Source organism: Pseudorca crassidens, chromosome 6 (genome assembly GCF_039906515.1).
Source record: "Pseudorca crassidens isolate mPseCra1 chromosome 6, mPseCra1.hap1, whole genome shotgun sequence".
Classification (NCBI taxonomy): Eukaryota; Metazoa; Chordata; class Mammalia; order Artiodactyla; family Delphinidae; genus Pseudorca; species Pseudorca crassidens.
The window spans coordinates 43,215,614-43,231,877 of NC_090301.1; the positions used below are offsets into that span (position 1 = coordinate 43,215,614).

General features: G+C 37.8%; 1 protein-coding gene across 3 annotated transcripts in view; it reads left to right on the top strand.

Annotated features, from left to right (window-relative positions):
• Window positions 1–16,264, top strand: part of STAT4 (signal transducer and activator of transcription 4) — a 92,260-nt gene that overhangs the window by 65,090 nt on the left and 10,906 nt on the right. For all 3 annotated transcript variants that reach the window (XM_067741169.1, XM_067741171.1, XM_067741170.1), the window contains exons 11-15: window positions 2,407–2,466; window positions 2,768–2,785; window positions 2,872–2,965; window positions 4,755–4,799; window positions 15,310–15,393. In XM_067741169.1, coding sequence (XP_067597270.1) covers window positions 2,407–2,466; window positions 2,768–2,785; window positions 2,872–2,965; window positions 4,755–4,799; window positions 15,310–15,393 — 301 coding nt within the window. The remainder of the gene's footprint in view (window positions 1–2,406; window positions 2,467–2,767; window positions 2,786–2,871; window positions 2,966–4,754; window positions 4,800–15,309; window positions 15,394–16,264) is intronic.

Genomic DNA, 16,264 nt, shown 5'->3' on the forward strand with positions numbered 1-16,264 from the left:
AAATAATGACTTCCTGGGTCTGTTTTGTAAGCATGGGGAGCAGGGAGAGAGAGAATTGAGTAGATAGATTGGAGACAGATTATGGAAGGATTTGAATATCCTATCCAGGAAATATAATGGAACGTTCTTCACCTGTGATCACCCAGCAGCTAGCTTATTGGTTGGTCCATGAAAAATCTCAACACCACGATTTTCAGTACATCCTTATTATGTACCTGATTTAAAGAGAAATGATTATGTTGTCGCCACTTTATCTATGTATCTGATCCTTTTCATTTGCATGAGCAAACTAAAGCATACAGTTTTCCGTAATGACACTCTTAAAATAATGAGTTTGACTTCAAACTTTCAAAGATTTTCATCATGCCTCAATCTCTTGAGTCCCAAAGCTTTACATTTCTAATCACTAGGTCACCTTTGGAAAGCTGAAATTCCAGACTAGTACTAGAGGTGGTGATGCCATGATAGATGGTGATTTAGGATCCCATGATAGCATCCCTGATCACAGATCACTATTGAACCCCATTTTAAGTTTAGTTTAGTTTCATTTTATTGAGATATAATTGACATACAACACTGTATAAGTTTAAGCATAATGACTTGACATACATAAGCTGCAAGATGATTACTACAATAAGTTTAGTTGACATCTATCACCTAGGAACTTCATTTTTAAAAGGAAGGCATTTGTCTTTTGTTTGCATTTCAGAAACCCATCTTGAAATTCTTAATCATTTCCTTTGTGTGAATTTGCACCAAGACTTTAAGAAACAACAAAAAAAGGCAGAGACCAGGTTCCTTTTTAAAATTTTATGATTTTCAGAAGGTGTTCCTTCCTCATCCCCACATCTCTATGTAGCCCAGAAAATTGTAACACTAAAAGGAAATAGAAGGGTGGTATATATGCTGCTTTTCCTTGAGACACCCCCATAGATGTTATGTTCAGTCTAAGATGCTCTGTGGGACGAAGGGGAAGATGATTAGGGACTGCTCAGCAAAGAGTTCTGAGTGGAAGAGGTCCCTGAATGGCATGGTGTTTGAACTGATTGCCAGAGGCACAGACCATTAGTCCCTGGCTTAGGTGTTCTGCCTTCCTCTTCCATCTAACTGTTCGGTCCCCATCCTTCTTCTCTGTACACTGTCCTCCACTGTCTTGATAGATGATCCTTTACTTAGTATTCAAGATTTTCCCTAAAACCCCTCTCTTCCATAGCATTCCATCCTCCTGTTTCAAAGGAAGGGGGTGACATGGGACTCCCTTTTGTCGTCAGCATCCTACAGTGAATGAGATCCTTCCTGAAATAGGATAGAGAGGAATGCAGAGGGGAAAAACATCTTGTCTTACTTCATATGACCTCCTCACCCCTCACTACCAACAGCTGTACACTTATTATATCCCAAGCTCTGAAACCAATCCTGGCAGGATTTTTAAGGAACCTTTGCTACATTATTTTTGTTTTGTTTGGGCTGTCTGTTATCTATGACTGTATTTCTCTAATGCCATTCAGTTGCTTATTACCATTCTCTATATTCCAGCTCTTTGGTTAGACTTCTTCCTTTGATGTATAGCCATGTCTACTCTCCTCCTTCCCTAATCTTCACTATGCCAGTTTCCCAGTGCCTGGGGCTGTACAGGGTCTATATGAGGAGTTCAATACATGCTGAGTGAATGAACAAGGTTTGGGATGAGTGCATAAATGAATGAGTGAGTGAGTGACTGAATGAATGTCTCTGAAACTGAACTGAACCTGCAGAGATGGTATGTCAGAGGGTATAGCTCGGAAGAGTTGGGAAAAGCTAAGGAGTGAAGGAGGGCTGACACAAGAAGGAATTAAAGGAATTGTTATTCTGACCTTTGATCATTTGTTTGTTTGAAGTTAGGTCTTTTTTAGTTATGAACATTTTTGCTGTTACTTAAATATAGTGTCTTTAAAGACTGCAAATGCATTTGAAGTGGAATTTTCCTTATTCTACCAGAGTCCTAGTCTTTATCAGTATTTTACCATAAAACACTTATCAAAACATTTAGTCTTACTAAGCTTACAATTTTTTATAATATGAGAATAAAATGGAGCCACATTAATAGACTTGCAAAATTTTTTTTATACATTTAACCCAAATAGCTATTTTTCTGACCTAGCCAATGTGTTATCCAACACACATCAACTGAAATAATATGGAAACACTTTCCAAGTATGTGTTATATTAAGTGGCTGATGTCAATATTAGTAACATGGCTAAGTAAAGAGGAATTGGACATTTTAAAAACACACTAACATATGACTGGAAATAATGTGAGTTTGATTTATATGTACTTACTGTAAATATATTTAAATCTTTAAATATAAAAAGGCTTTTAGCCATTAAAATTTTTATCTTTAATTCTTTATTTATGTGTCTTTCCAGACTACTGATAAAATTACCAGAACTAAACTATCAGGTAAAGGTGAAAGCATCGATTGACAAGTAAGTTTCTAATTTCATTTTGAAACATGAAAATGTAAGACTTTTTAAAAACAACTGTCCTTATTTTATAGAATAATTTTAAACTTTTAAATTTACTTCTCTAACGTTACATATCAATGTACTTCAAATATTTGACTTTGAAGTTCAAACATTTAACAGAACGCCAAGGAAGACTTATTTTAAAAATTTTACTGTAAAGACTTGAAATGAAATTTTATATAATATCCCCTAAAGTGTCATAGAAAAATTGTTATTAGATCTATTAAATAACTCATTTTAAAGAATCTTCTTGGTTTTACAGGAATGTTTCAACTCTAAGGTAAGACATTTACTTTAGAATTTTCGGCTGTTCTCATAAATATATTTTACCTGAGACCATGTAAATAGCCAAGATTTTCTCTCTAGCAATCGAAGATTTGTGCTTTGTGGAACTCACGTCAAAGCCATGTCCATTGAAGAATCTTCCAGTGGGAGTCTCTCTGTAGAATTTCGGCATTTGGTGAGTTTGGCAGTAAAATTACACAAGCTTTTTTTCTCCTCCAAATCAGACACATTTAAACTAATAGGCTTTATAATTTAATGTGTTTTGTTCTTTAGTGTTTCTTATGCGAATTAAGGACCATATTGAGAAATAAAACATGCCATCACTGAAGAATTTTAAATGGTAAAAAGAACTCTGAACCTTAACTCTGAAGGTGTGAGTTCTTAACAACGGTGATGTTGTACCTAAATATATGTCTTAATTAGTTAAAATATTTTGGTAATACTGACAGAGATAATCTGTCTTACAGTCGATAGGCATCCCTGGTTTCATCTTTTAAATCTCCCAAATGATACTAATAATGACATGTCTGGCTAAAGGCTCTTTCATTTTAGGAGGATTAGCTTGGGGAAATATGATGTTTCTGGGTGTGAGTTGCAGTTTGCCTTGGCATTTCTAGAAAGCTTCTGACCCAGCCTCATCCTGTTACTTCTTGCTCTTACCACTTCCTCCTAACCTAGAGTTCTCTTCCTGCTTTCTTTCTAATTCTTTGCATAGTTCTTAGATTCCCAAAGACCCCGCTTGTCTTGCCAAAAACATGTTGCTCATCTGGTTCATCAGCATTTGGGAGGTACCTCACCTGAATGTTGGGGCACCACTGAAGCAGTCTCTAAAAGTCTACTTCCTTAAAGATAAAATTTATGGTAACAGAAAGATATCTGCATACATAAATTTATGCTGGTTTTCATTTTTTATTTTGTTTTTGTTTAGTCTTCAGTATTGAAGAGTACATTTCTTTGTAACTGAATCTCTCTATATGACACTGCTAAATCAATAAAATGTAATGAGGAGTGATGACATATACATCCTTATAACTAGAACTCTTTTTGCTTAAGTTCAATTCCTATTTTCAAGGAACTTTCAATAATGGCCAATGTTTGCTAATAAGTGAAGCCATAAGAGGCCCTTCTGTCTCCCAAAAGAGTCACTTGGAAAAGGAAGGACAAGGAACAAACCAAAAAGTGATGGGTCTCTATTCCAGCAGAGATAATATATAAAATAACAAAACCTTAGTTTTCATGGTGCTTTTCTAGTTGCTAAGCATTTTCATGTATATTATCTTTTACATAATACTTTAATCACTTTTTAATACAAAAGTAAATATAGAAAATCAGAGAAAAAATTAAAAACCACCTATGATCCCAACACCTTGGCATAACATACTTATTTTTACATTTTCATTCATATATATATATATATTCTTTTTGTTAAGTGGGATCAGATTGTACACACTAATTTGTTTTCTGTCCTTTTTTTCCCATTAAGTAATCTATGTCATGAACATTTTTGTATCTCCTGCTCTCATGGCATTTAGTAGCTCACTGTGCCATGTGGCACGCTGCCCCATTGTCTATTTCCCCAGGCCTGTGTGTTAGACTTGATTTCGTAGGCTTTGAGAATCATCACGGCTGAGCTCAGATGATACTTGTCAGGTACAAAGGAGTGCTGAATAGATTCTAAAACATCCCAGCATGATTTCCTCTTTCCAAAATGTGACTGAAAAATACAGTCTTATGCCAGCTTGCTCCCTTATATCAGCGACAGTTCCTAAAGTGGCATACCTTGAGATGAAACAGGAAGCTCCTTTCTGTTGAATCCGGGCAGCTATGTCACATCAGGTTTCAGTGAGTTAGAAAACATCTCGGTTACTGTTCTAGAAGTCAAAATTATGGGCCAAGAAAACCCCAACTTGATATTTAGCTGATAATGCTTCTCCATCTAAATACTGTTGTTTTCTTTTACAAAGCAACCAAAGGAATTGAAGTCTAGTACTGGAAACAAAGGAAATGAGGTAGGAAATATTTTCTCCAAAAGAATCTTTCTAGGTAATAATCCTATAATGTCTTATTTTTACAAAGCTCTTAAACTGCCCTTTATATTTTTATATAAAGTCAAATTCATGTTTCTCTAGTTATACATATAAAGCTCAATAAATTGCAGACAGTATAAGAAATTTTGTTATTAAAATAGAAAATGCATGTAACACCCTCCTAAGAAAATGACTATTAATATTTTGGTTCACATCATTCTAGACTTTTATCTTTTATCTAGACTTTTATACTTTGAAAGTATATATACACATTGTTTCATAACCTGCTTTTTTTTTTATCACATAGCAATGTGAGGTGAACAGCTTTCCATAAACTTAAATACTCTTGGAGAACATGATTTAAAGTGGTTGCATTATATTGCTATAATTTCTTTAGTCAGTCCTTTATTATAAAATATCTTAAAATCACTCATTTTCCACAGATAAGAGGTAAGTCTTGAACATCATGACCCAGTATGTGAAAATCACAAGTGAAAAACAGTTCTATTACTTTATGGTATCAGTTACTTTGCTCTTATATTAAAGTTGGCATTTCACTAGATGAATTGATTAAAAGAACAAACTGGTGCAGCCCAAGTGTTCAAGTTTGAGTCGATAAATAATAGAGTGGTCAAATCCTGGATTGGAAGTGACTTTGGGAATCAGCTATTTAGTTGACCTAGACACTAGGGCATATGTTTATGCCCTACATATTTGGAATTAGAAAACTTGGGTTTGAGTCCATTCTGACAGTGACCAAAAATGTGATCCTTGGCAAATGATCTGATGGAAAAATATTGCATCTTTTCCCTCTAAGAGATCAGAGTAGTAATTCCCAGTGCTCCCTGCTCAGAGAAACTGCATATGTAAGACCACCTACATGATGCAGTTATAAAGCAGTGAGGCTTGTTTCTAGTATGGTTGGTATGGGTCCAATCTCCTGGCTTTATAGTCACAGCTCCTATGAGAAATCGCTTTGAATTATCTGGAAGAAAAAAAGCACTTTATAAATCCAGCCTTCAACTGCAGTCAATCTAGCGCACTCCACAAAACCACAAAGGTCCATCACAACAGGTTTTATGCTCTACATTTTCCCTTCCAAGCATTCTTCATTCCCTTAATCGTATCTTAAAGATATGATTTGCCAAATATCACAGCCTCACCGAGGATGAGCTAAGCTTTCCTCCCAGGGTAGAACCTTGGCTTAGGGCAGAGCATCAGACAGGTTTCTCAGCCCAGATATCACAGGAGCAAAGCTTTTGAGTTTAAGGATATTCTAATAAACCAAACAAGTAGGAGTTATTCTTCTCACCTTATAGAAATCCATAAAGGTTTTCCAAACTTCCTAGTTGAAACATTAGCTCATTATAAATAAGAGCCCATTTCATGATTATCCCTGGAATTTTGGCCAGAGTTGCAAACAATATTTCATGCAGTGACCTCCCTGAATAGTGTACTAAGTCTGAATAGACTGAGCACAATGCTTCTAAACTCTTCTTAAGGAAAACAAATCAAATGGGAATAAATCTAAATCCCTGAACTCTTTAGTACCTTGTCATCTTTGTGAATGTAAAATCGAAATCTTTACTTGGATTTCTCTAGAGACAGAAATCTAAGTAAATCATCTTCTACTATAGAAAAACAACGGCCTACTTATCTCTCTTTGAATTTATTTCCTCTCATTTTCTGATTAATAACAAAATCATATGGTTATATCAGAATGATTTTATTTCTTCCTTTTCTTTTTTTTCCAAGTTTGCTGGAGCTGGATAATTTTATTTTAAGCTATTCTTTGAGCTCCCCCTGTTGACAAAATTTTAATATGACTTCTACGTACATTTAAAACAAACCATAGACTTGAATGCTATTTTACGAGCTACAGAAACAATTGAAAAGTCACACAATATATGACGTGGGCTCAGAAAGATGAGCCTGGGGAATTAGGGGCTTGGCTAGGCAGTAGGGGTGACGAAAGGAAAGTCAGGAAAGAGTGGGGGAAGATCTGATGATAAAATGCGCTTCATAAATTAATGGGGCCAGGGATTGAAGTAACCAAACTTTAGGGAGAACAGGAAGCTAGGATGTTATAACCTCATTTTCGAATTTCAGACAGTAGCTGTCGCTTATCGCTTATCTGTGGGCACCTGAAGCAGGAGTTCACAGCCTGATAAGAACTTATTTGACAAATCCTCGTGCGGCATTTACTATATATCGGGCACTGTCTAAGAGCTTCACTGGCATTGATTTTCGTAGCTCTTGCAGAAGCCTATGAAGTAGATACCGTTAGTGTCATACTTATTTTGGCTAGGGAAACTGAGGCACAGAGTGGTGCAGCTAAGATGATTCAAACCATAGCAGTCTGGCTCCCATGTCCATGCTCTTGGCCGCTGTGCTGTGCTCCCTCTGTAGTCATGAAACTTTCCCTTGGAGAGGCTGCCCTAGTTGGCCCTCCTCTTTGACCCCTGCTGCCCCTTTATCTCATCCCAGCCCGCCTGAGATTCCTATAAGGGAGATCGTTTTTTTTTCCTTTTTTTTTTTTTTAGGTTTATGGTATGAAATTTATTTTTCTTATTCTTTGAAAAGAAAATTTAAACGATATATAATTTTATGCTTCTGTACTTTTATTGTTGCCTAGTATTACCTAATTTTTCTTTAAATGAAATACATGAGGCAAATAACTTGTGGGAGAAATTTGTTATGGTCTGGCAGCTCAATCTGCTTGAATGTTTTTTACATCTTTATTGGAGTATAATTGCTTTACAATGGTGTGTTAGTTTCTGCTGTATAACAAAGTGAATCAGTTATATATATACATATGTCCCAATATCTCTTCCCTCTTGCATCTCCCTCCCTCCCGCCCTCCCATTCCCACCCCTCTAGGTGGTCACAAAGCACCGATAAGGGAGATCTTTGCAGGTTTGCGAACAGCATCTCATCCTTTCCTCTCTGTTCCAGCTGCTGCTGTCGTTGTCCTCACTTTACCCACCTGCTCAGAAATCACATAGCTACCTCGCACCGGAATCCTTACGAAGGGTAGAAGGAATTTAAACTAATGCTTCCTGAGAAAACGTTGACTTCTCCCTTATCTCCTGCGTGCATCGGTGCGGTGGTGGAAACAGCACTGCCCACAGCTCTGCCTCTTACAGGCAGCTGACCTTGCGCTAGCTGTTTTACCTCACTAACTCCTTAACTGTAAAGCTGCATGTTAACCTGCACTTCATAGGGCTGTTGTGAGGACCACACGAGATGGCGTGTGTGAGAGTCAATTGCCGTGTGCTGTGCGGATGTCTGCCATGGGCTTCCTGATCAGCCCTCCAGGCTGCCCCCTCTATAAAGAGCAGGTGGGGAAATGGCTCTAAAGGTGGTACCTGGCCTAGGATAAACCACTAATCCTTATCCTTCCTCTTCTGCCCACCTGCTAGGTGCTCTGCTGGAAACATTCCCTTTCAAGGGCCAGTGAGCATGGCTTTCTGGCTCCAGGTCCATGCAACCTCAGACCACCCCATATATAGGCCCCTTTTATAGGACTGCACGTCTACCTGCTGCCCACCGCATCACCACACCCCACAGCTTAGGGTCCCTCAGTTCTATGTTTGTGGTTGTGAGAGCTTAGACTGAATACTCATTAAATGATCATGACACACCATGACAGTTTCCCCAGGATTGCCAATCCAAAGCTCCTTAAAATTGCAGCACCCCATGTCTGTTTGACTCTGAGATTAGCCAGGAAGAGGTGACCTGTCAGGACGTGCATGGGCGCCTGGCTGTAGCATTGGGTGAAGGGAGGATGTTGACGTTGCCCTAGACTCATGCTGTCCCCAGAAGGCCAGGGAGAACAATGGTGCCACCTCCTTGGTTGGGGGCTGGTGAAGGGTGGAGCTCTGGGTCCCCCACCCCTGTTTCAATCAGTCAGCTCTATTTTAAATATTTTACAGATTGGGACCCAGGTGGGAAATTTACTTTTAAGAACATGCTCCAGGGTTAAAAAAAGATTTGAAAACTGTTGGACTAGTCAATCTCTAAGTTCCTTTGAATGAGATTCTGTAATCCTCATAAGTACAACAGAGGGTAGGGTCATTTTTTTGAAAATGAATTTGATTTTGAGAATCTGCTTTGAAATGAGGAATCTGTAGACATGCTATCTACAGATTCCCAGGAAGCAAGCTTTCCCAGAGGTCCTTAGAGCCAGCTAGAGAGTGATTGTTGAAGTGCAGAAATTGTTTGAACAGGGAGGCTGGAATTGCAGGGTCTCGAGTTTGCTCTGTCAGTAGGTTTTAACTGATAAATGACAGTTTTAGTCACAGACTGAGGTGTTAAGTAATTTTGTTTATGTGGTGGAAAGTCATGAAACACAAAGAAGCTATTAGTAAAGCCTGAGTGACTTGAGTTTTGTTTAACAAAATAGCCAGACAAATGTTCTTTCAAGGTTCAGTGTTCTCAAACACAGAGCCACCACTCACACTCCAACTAGCTTGAGCATTTTCACAGGAAGTTGATTTCCTTCTGAACTAGTTTAAGTAGTTGCAATGCTTTCTTAAGACAAACGTTGGTACCAGAATAACACTAAAAACGTAGACTTTTTCTGCAACACCCTCCATACAATCCCCTTACATTATGGGCTGAGAATTTGTTGTCACTTTACATTCGTTTCCTATGATTCTGTGATTAAGGGCTGTCTCTCATGTGACTGTACCATTATTTCCCCTCTTACTGTTTCCCAGCATCTAGGCCAGTGGTCTCCACATGATAGGGACTCAACAAATACTCATTAAGCAAATGGATTATTGCAGTTGTTTTCTATTCCACATAGTTTTCCATGTGCGGCATTATCATAGAGTATGGCTTGTTAAGAGACGAGCAAGATAAACAATAAGGTCCTACTGTATAGCATAGGAAACTGTATTCAATATCTTGTAATAAACCATAATGGAAAAGAATATGAAAGAGAATTTGTATATATATGTATTACTGGATCACTTTGCTATACACCAGAAACTAACACAACATTGTAAATTAACTATACTTCAATTAAAAAAATACCAAAAAATAAAAAAAGATGAGCAAGAAATTTAGATGAAAATCATCCTTATCCCAGTCATATTTTCTTAACAGAGGTTGTCTTTCAAGTCAAAATCCAAAAGCCATAGCCACTTGTTAACATATTCTAGGTTTTCAGGGTGTGCTGTTAGACACTGAGCAGAGGTAACATAAAAGAATATGGTGACATCTATACCTACCTTTCATCAGTTTGTGTATTTTTTTCCAGGTGGAGCCCTGGTCAGGTTGTTCAGCCAGTTTTCTAGTTTCTTAGCAGATTATCCAGTGGGTACAATACAGTCAATCCAGTTATAATATCAATGTCATATAATATAAATATCATAAATATGGATATTTTAAATCTCTAACCATCTCAGATGGCTAAAATGGCTTTTAATACAGACATTAATGGTACATCTTATCTATGACATTTTGCCAGTCAGTGTGTAAGGAATGGACTCTGGGAACGTGAGATCAAATAGTGTCTCTGGCTTGGACTGCACTGATAAAATAATAAAGACTGGGCTTCCCTGGGGGCACAGTGGTTGAGAGTCCGCCTGACGATGCGGGAGACATGGGTTCATGTCCCGGTCCGGGAAGATCCCACATGCTGCGGAGAGGCTGGGCCCGTGAGCCATGGCCACTGAGCCTGCGCATCCGGAGCCTGTGCTCCGCAACAGGAGAGGCCACAACAGTGAGAAGCCCGCGTACCGCAAAAAAAAAAAATAAATAAAAAAAAAAAAATAAAGACTGTGATTGATGGCATTCAAGCTTTGAAAATTAATGACACTCTCTTCTGTCAGAACTGCTCGTCTCCAGTCATGTGTATTGTCCGTCAGCTTCCTTGTTGGATTTCATTCTAAATGTGCCTCACAGTTGCATCAGGGGGTTTAAGTAAACATTAGAAATTAGTTTGAATCACTGAGAAAACCTCTCACCACCCACATTACAGTTTAATAAAGTAATATTTAACGTACAAAGTCTTCTTCCAAAGTTAATGGACAACCCCGTGTGTCATTGCTCTGTCTGTGGAGTCCTGCCATTTGGACAGTGAGCACACAACTGCCATAACCCAAATATCTGAGGGAATTATCCATAATGAATTATCTTATCATATATATATGTACACATTTAATCATATAAATTAAACTATAGAGGCTAGAATGGGGGAGGGATAAGCACTCAGAAGGCTCCCTTTGGCTGCCCTCCAGCGGTGGCCCTTCCCTACAGAGAAAGATGTCTGAGCGGTCGAGGCTATGTGCTCACCCAGAGCCTAGGGCTGCAGAATTCCCAGCCCCAAAGACCTCAAGCCCACTTCCAGGGCTTGTACAGACCTCTTCCCCAGGTATGCTCTTTCAAGCACAGATGACACCATCAATGCAAACATTTCTAGGCACAAGGAGAGACCTAGGGGCCACACTAGTCAAAGTAAGCCCCTCACAGAGGTAGAAGGGAGGGGGATGGGCCACGGTCCAGGATGGCCACGCTCTCCCCAGGCCAGCATGTTTGTGGCACTTTGAGGAGTTAAAACCTGGCCAGTTAGGTCAGGTGAAAGCTTAGCTGTCAAGGCAGGAGACGAGACCATATTTTAACAGTTTGATCACTTGCTTTGTAACAGCTAAATAGTTAGACATACGGTATGTGGTCTCCATCTGCGTGCTTGCCTCAGGCTTCTAGATGTGCTGCCCAGGCTTGTGTCCTGTCCGCCACTGAACTCAGTGAGAATGTGAGCTCCCCCCACCCCCACCCCGTTAGTGAACGTGGACTTGTGGATTCTTCACTTGTCTCAGTGCTTTGCATAGCGTAAACACTTCCTCCCCTTAGGGGTGGTCTAAGGGAATTTTCAAGAGGAATTTTCAGGATCATAACTTTCTACTAATCCAGTAAGAAGCAATCTCACCAGGTCAGTCTAGGTTACTCCAGGCAGTATAAGGGACCACAATGATCTAACCCAAGGGAGAGAGGAGTTTTTAATTTTCTATTTCCTTCTCAGGAACAAATTCTATTTTAATGTGCCTCATTGTCACCAAAGTCTTCCCCCATGTAGTTGTTATTCCTATCATCATATTAGAACTATTTTTATTTTTTGAAATTTAATACCGATGGATTCCAGCTTATTATCAACATATATTCAGCGGTAGATGTCCCTTTCCCTCAGGGCTGACTCAGCCACCCCCAACCCCACCCTGACTTTCCTAACCTAGATAATTCCACTTCTGTTCATATGTTCCCCCAGGGCTTGTTTTTAAAATCGTTTTGGCTTTCTGTATCATCTGTAAATTTTCCACATCCCTTTTGAGATGAAACACAATGTGGATACATCGCATTGAGAATAACTGCCTCATAAATTCCACCCGGGGTTTTTGTTAAAATGCAGAATCTGGTTCAGTAGGCCTGGGATGAGGCCAGAAATCCTGTTTTTCTAACAAGCTTTTAGATGATGACAGTACTGCTGGTCCTGGGCACATAGCAAGTTGCTGTCAGATTTCATCATGGAAAAACAGCAATTTCTGTCCCACTCCTTCCCGCTCCAAACCCACTCCCCAGAGATGACCATTTTTTGAGCTATAAATATCATGCTAATATCATGCTGATACTTCCTGATTTTTTTATTTTATACACTTAACTCCTGAATTATTTCTATAAAAGATTAAGCTGTGGCTCTTTCTCTCTTTTTAAACTTTTTATTTTACATTGGAGAATAGTTGATTAACAATGTTGTGTTAGTTTCAGGTGTACAGCAAAGTGATTTAGTTATACATATGAATGTATCTATTCTTTCTCAAATTCTTTTCCCATTTAGGTTGTTACATAATATTGAGCAGAGTTCGCTGCGCTATACAGTAGTACCTTGATGGTTACCCATTTTAAATTAAGCTATGGCTCTCTTATACCAGCTCTTCATGCATATTAATTTCACCCATCTTCACAATATTATCATATAATGTGTTTTGGTTAGTTAATATATTCAATGTTTACATTACTATGATTATATAAAAATTGTTAACAGCTGAACCATATAACATAGTATGATTATATTTCCATTCTTGTATTATTTTAGTTTTCCCTGGATTTATTAGTTGCCTCAGATTTTTTATTTAATCAATTTATTTTATGTACCTGTTACTAATGTAGCCCCAAACTTTCCTTCAGAACTTGAAAGGTCCTTAAAATATAGTCATACAGGTCCATCTGAATTTCTGTCTTTTTCTTTCTTTTTGGCAACATCCCTCTGGGAACCCTCCATCTCTTGCTCCAATCTGGGCTGATTGCCCTCTGATCCTGTTGCACAATCGTGTTTTGTTTTTTTGTTTCCTGGTTTTTATAAACTTACTCTCACCATCATCCTGGGGAGTGAGTGCATCTCCTACTTTACTAGGTATTGAGACATTATTCTCAAAAAGTGATTGTACCAACTCCCATCAGAATGTATAAGAGTTACCATTGGGTTATGCCTTTGATAGTTCCTCTACTCCATTTCCTCTGTTCTCTTTCTGGAACTTCTGTTTGTTGTTTTGAGTTTGTTGATTCTTTATTTGTTATCTTTTCTATCCTATTTTTTATTTCTTTGGGGTTTTTTTTGTTTTTTTGGTTTTACTTTCTGGGACATTTCCTCAGCCCTACTTTCAGCTCTTCTGTTGTTTTGTCTATTTCTCTTATTATATTTTTAATTGTTCATCATTCTTTTCTGAATGTTCCTTTTGGTAGTATACTATTCTCCTTTCATGGATGTAATGTATTGGTTACATCTGTAAGGATGTAACATCTGAAATTTTAAACATCTTTAAGAACTTTTTAATGAACAAAACATATATGTATATACAACTATATACTAAAGTATATCGAGAAATACAATGAACCTTCATTTTTACATCACCCAGCTTCAACAATAATTAACATTTTCCCTGTCTTAGTTAATCTATTTTCCCCATAAACACAGATATTTTTCCTGGAGTACTTAAATTCCAGATAGTATAGCATCTTACTCATTGATATTTTGGTAGGTATCTCTTATCTAGAAGATAAAATTTTTAAAAAACCTAACCACAATACACTTATCACCAAAAAAACAAAAATAGCATTTACTTAAAATCTTTCCTTAATAAAACTCCATTATTTGTTCAAATTTCTCCACTATCTTGAAAAGATCTTCTTACAGCTGGTTTGTGCAAATCAGTATCCAAGCAATGTTCACCCATTACAGTGGTTGATTTGCCCCTTTCCTATGCCATTTATTTGTTGAGCTAATGTATAAAACTGAGTCTGATATACTTTTTTTATTATAATATTTTTTAGTATAGTTTTTTTAAACTTTTCGTTTGCTTTTTGCATTCTCTCTTTTTTTCTGAGTTCTTGGTTGTTGATTTTTGTATCTGCATTTCATGTGAGAGGCTTTGTCAAATGTTGGATGACCAGTAGTTTACTGTTTAAGAGCACTAAAAAACTGGAAGTTCTGTGTGCGTGGTAGGGATTTAGACTTAAGAGTGATTATTAGGACCTGGCTGTCTCACTGGGGGGGTCCCTAAAGGCAGTATCTGTAAGTTGTTTCTCCCTTGGTCTGGTTACCTCCCGGATATCTCTCCTGGAGGTGTCAAGCAGAGACAGGGGCATGGGCTTCCCCTAGATTTGACAGGATCCTCCCGTACAATACCTCACCCTGCCCTCATCTTGGCCTTGTATCCAAAATGCAGAGAGCCTCTCTAGTTCCTCTGATACATCCGCTCCAGAGAGTAAACTTCCTGTCTCCCACCAGTGACGGGGAATGTTGGGAACCTCGTTGCAAGGGCTGGGGCTAGTAACTGCTCCTCCTGTTCAGCCCTCACTCCGGACTCAGGGGGCCCAGTGTTTCCAACCCCTGGTTCTGAGACACACTACCCCTATTGCCACCCTCACTCCACACTCCCCTACCTCTCATTTTGAGACCTAGATTACAGCTTTATTTTCCTGGAAAGTAAATAAAACCCTAGCTATTACTTTACTGAAGTTTCTGGAAGGAGCTGGGGAAAGTACTCGTTTTACACCTACCATGTTTAAACCAGAAGGAAATCTTGCTTTTTTAAAAAAAAACAAATCCATTATGACATTGACTTGTTTCTTTTTTAGCTACACACATATGGCTTGCTTTTATTAATGGTTGGTAAGTCAAAAGGACTAACTTCCAAAATTAAAAATAAGGAAAAACTTGTCTGAATTCAACTGATGAAAATATACTGGAATTGTAAAAACTAGAAATTATATTGTTTTGGAGACTTAAAATCATTCTGTTTGTGGAAATGAAGATTTCTCAAACTCTATATATACTTTAAATAACCTTTTAAATAATAAGAAGGAATGTTCCGTAATAGGAGGTATTTGAGGGTATTTACTTTAAGAATTTACTAATGTTTATAAAAGCATGCCTAATAATAGAAAACAACTATGTATTTGTAAGACAGCAATTTCTTTCTCCCCTTAGGGCTGTCACATGGTGACTGAGGAGCTTCATTCCATAACATTTGAGACACAGATCTGCCTCTACGGCCTCACCATAGATTTGGAGGTAGGTATTTCAAGGAATATCTACTATTTACTAATAACATTTTCAGGAATTGGTCATCATTTGAAGATGAAAGCTCAGTATTTTCTAGGTTTTAGTACATTGCTTATTCATCATTTTTGTTTTAATTTAGGAAATCAGTATGTCAAATATTCACTGATTCGTCAACATATATTATTCTGGTTAAATATAAATGATAAAATCTCACAGTCATTATAATTCAAGACTTATTGAATAATTTGTTGCCCAGACTGTTTTTTTGTCTGTTTGTTTGTTTTCTGGGATTCCCTGAGTCATGGATACTCAGAGGAAAGCCTAAAGAGAAATAAGTATACTTGAACCATGTCATGTATGATATATTTTCAAAATTTTAACGTGTACGTAAAAATCCCACAGAAGAAAGGTTTTTATAGTATAATGAGCAAAGACCAATGATGGGAACATTAACGGTACATTGTTTTGATCCTCTTATAACTGTTACTGTTGAACTCAAAGAAGGAATAAGGAAACTGGGGATTAAGTTGAACATGATTGACAATGAGCTCTTGAAGGCAGGACATTACACCTTTATCCCTCCATTACCTGTGCCTAGCACAATGCCTAGCACATAATAGATGCTCAACATTTGTTGAATAAATGAATGAGTGCATGAATGAACAAACACAATTTCACATGATTGAATATGGTCCTATTTGTAGGATATGTTTTTTTAGAGTTCTGCCTTTGCTCTTTTATCTTAACGAATGTAAACATGTTTATAAAATTTTCCATGGATTCTTTCCTCATCTCTTTTCCTTAAATGTCTGTTTCCATGAGCTATTAAGTTCCTCAGGTGGGTACTTCACTGTCTACAAGCAACCTAACCTCCGTTAAT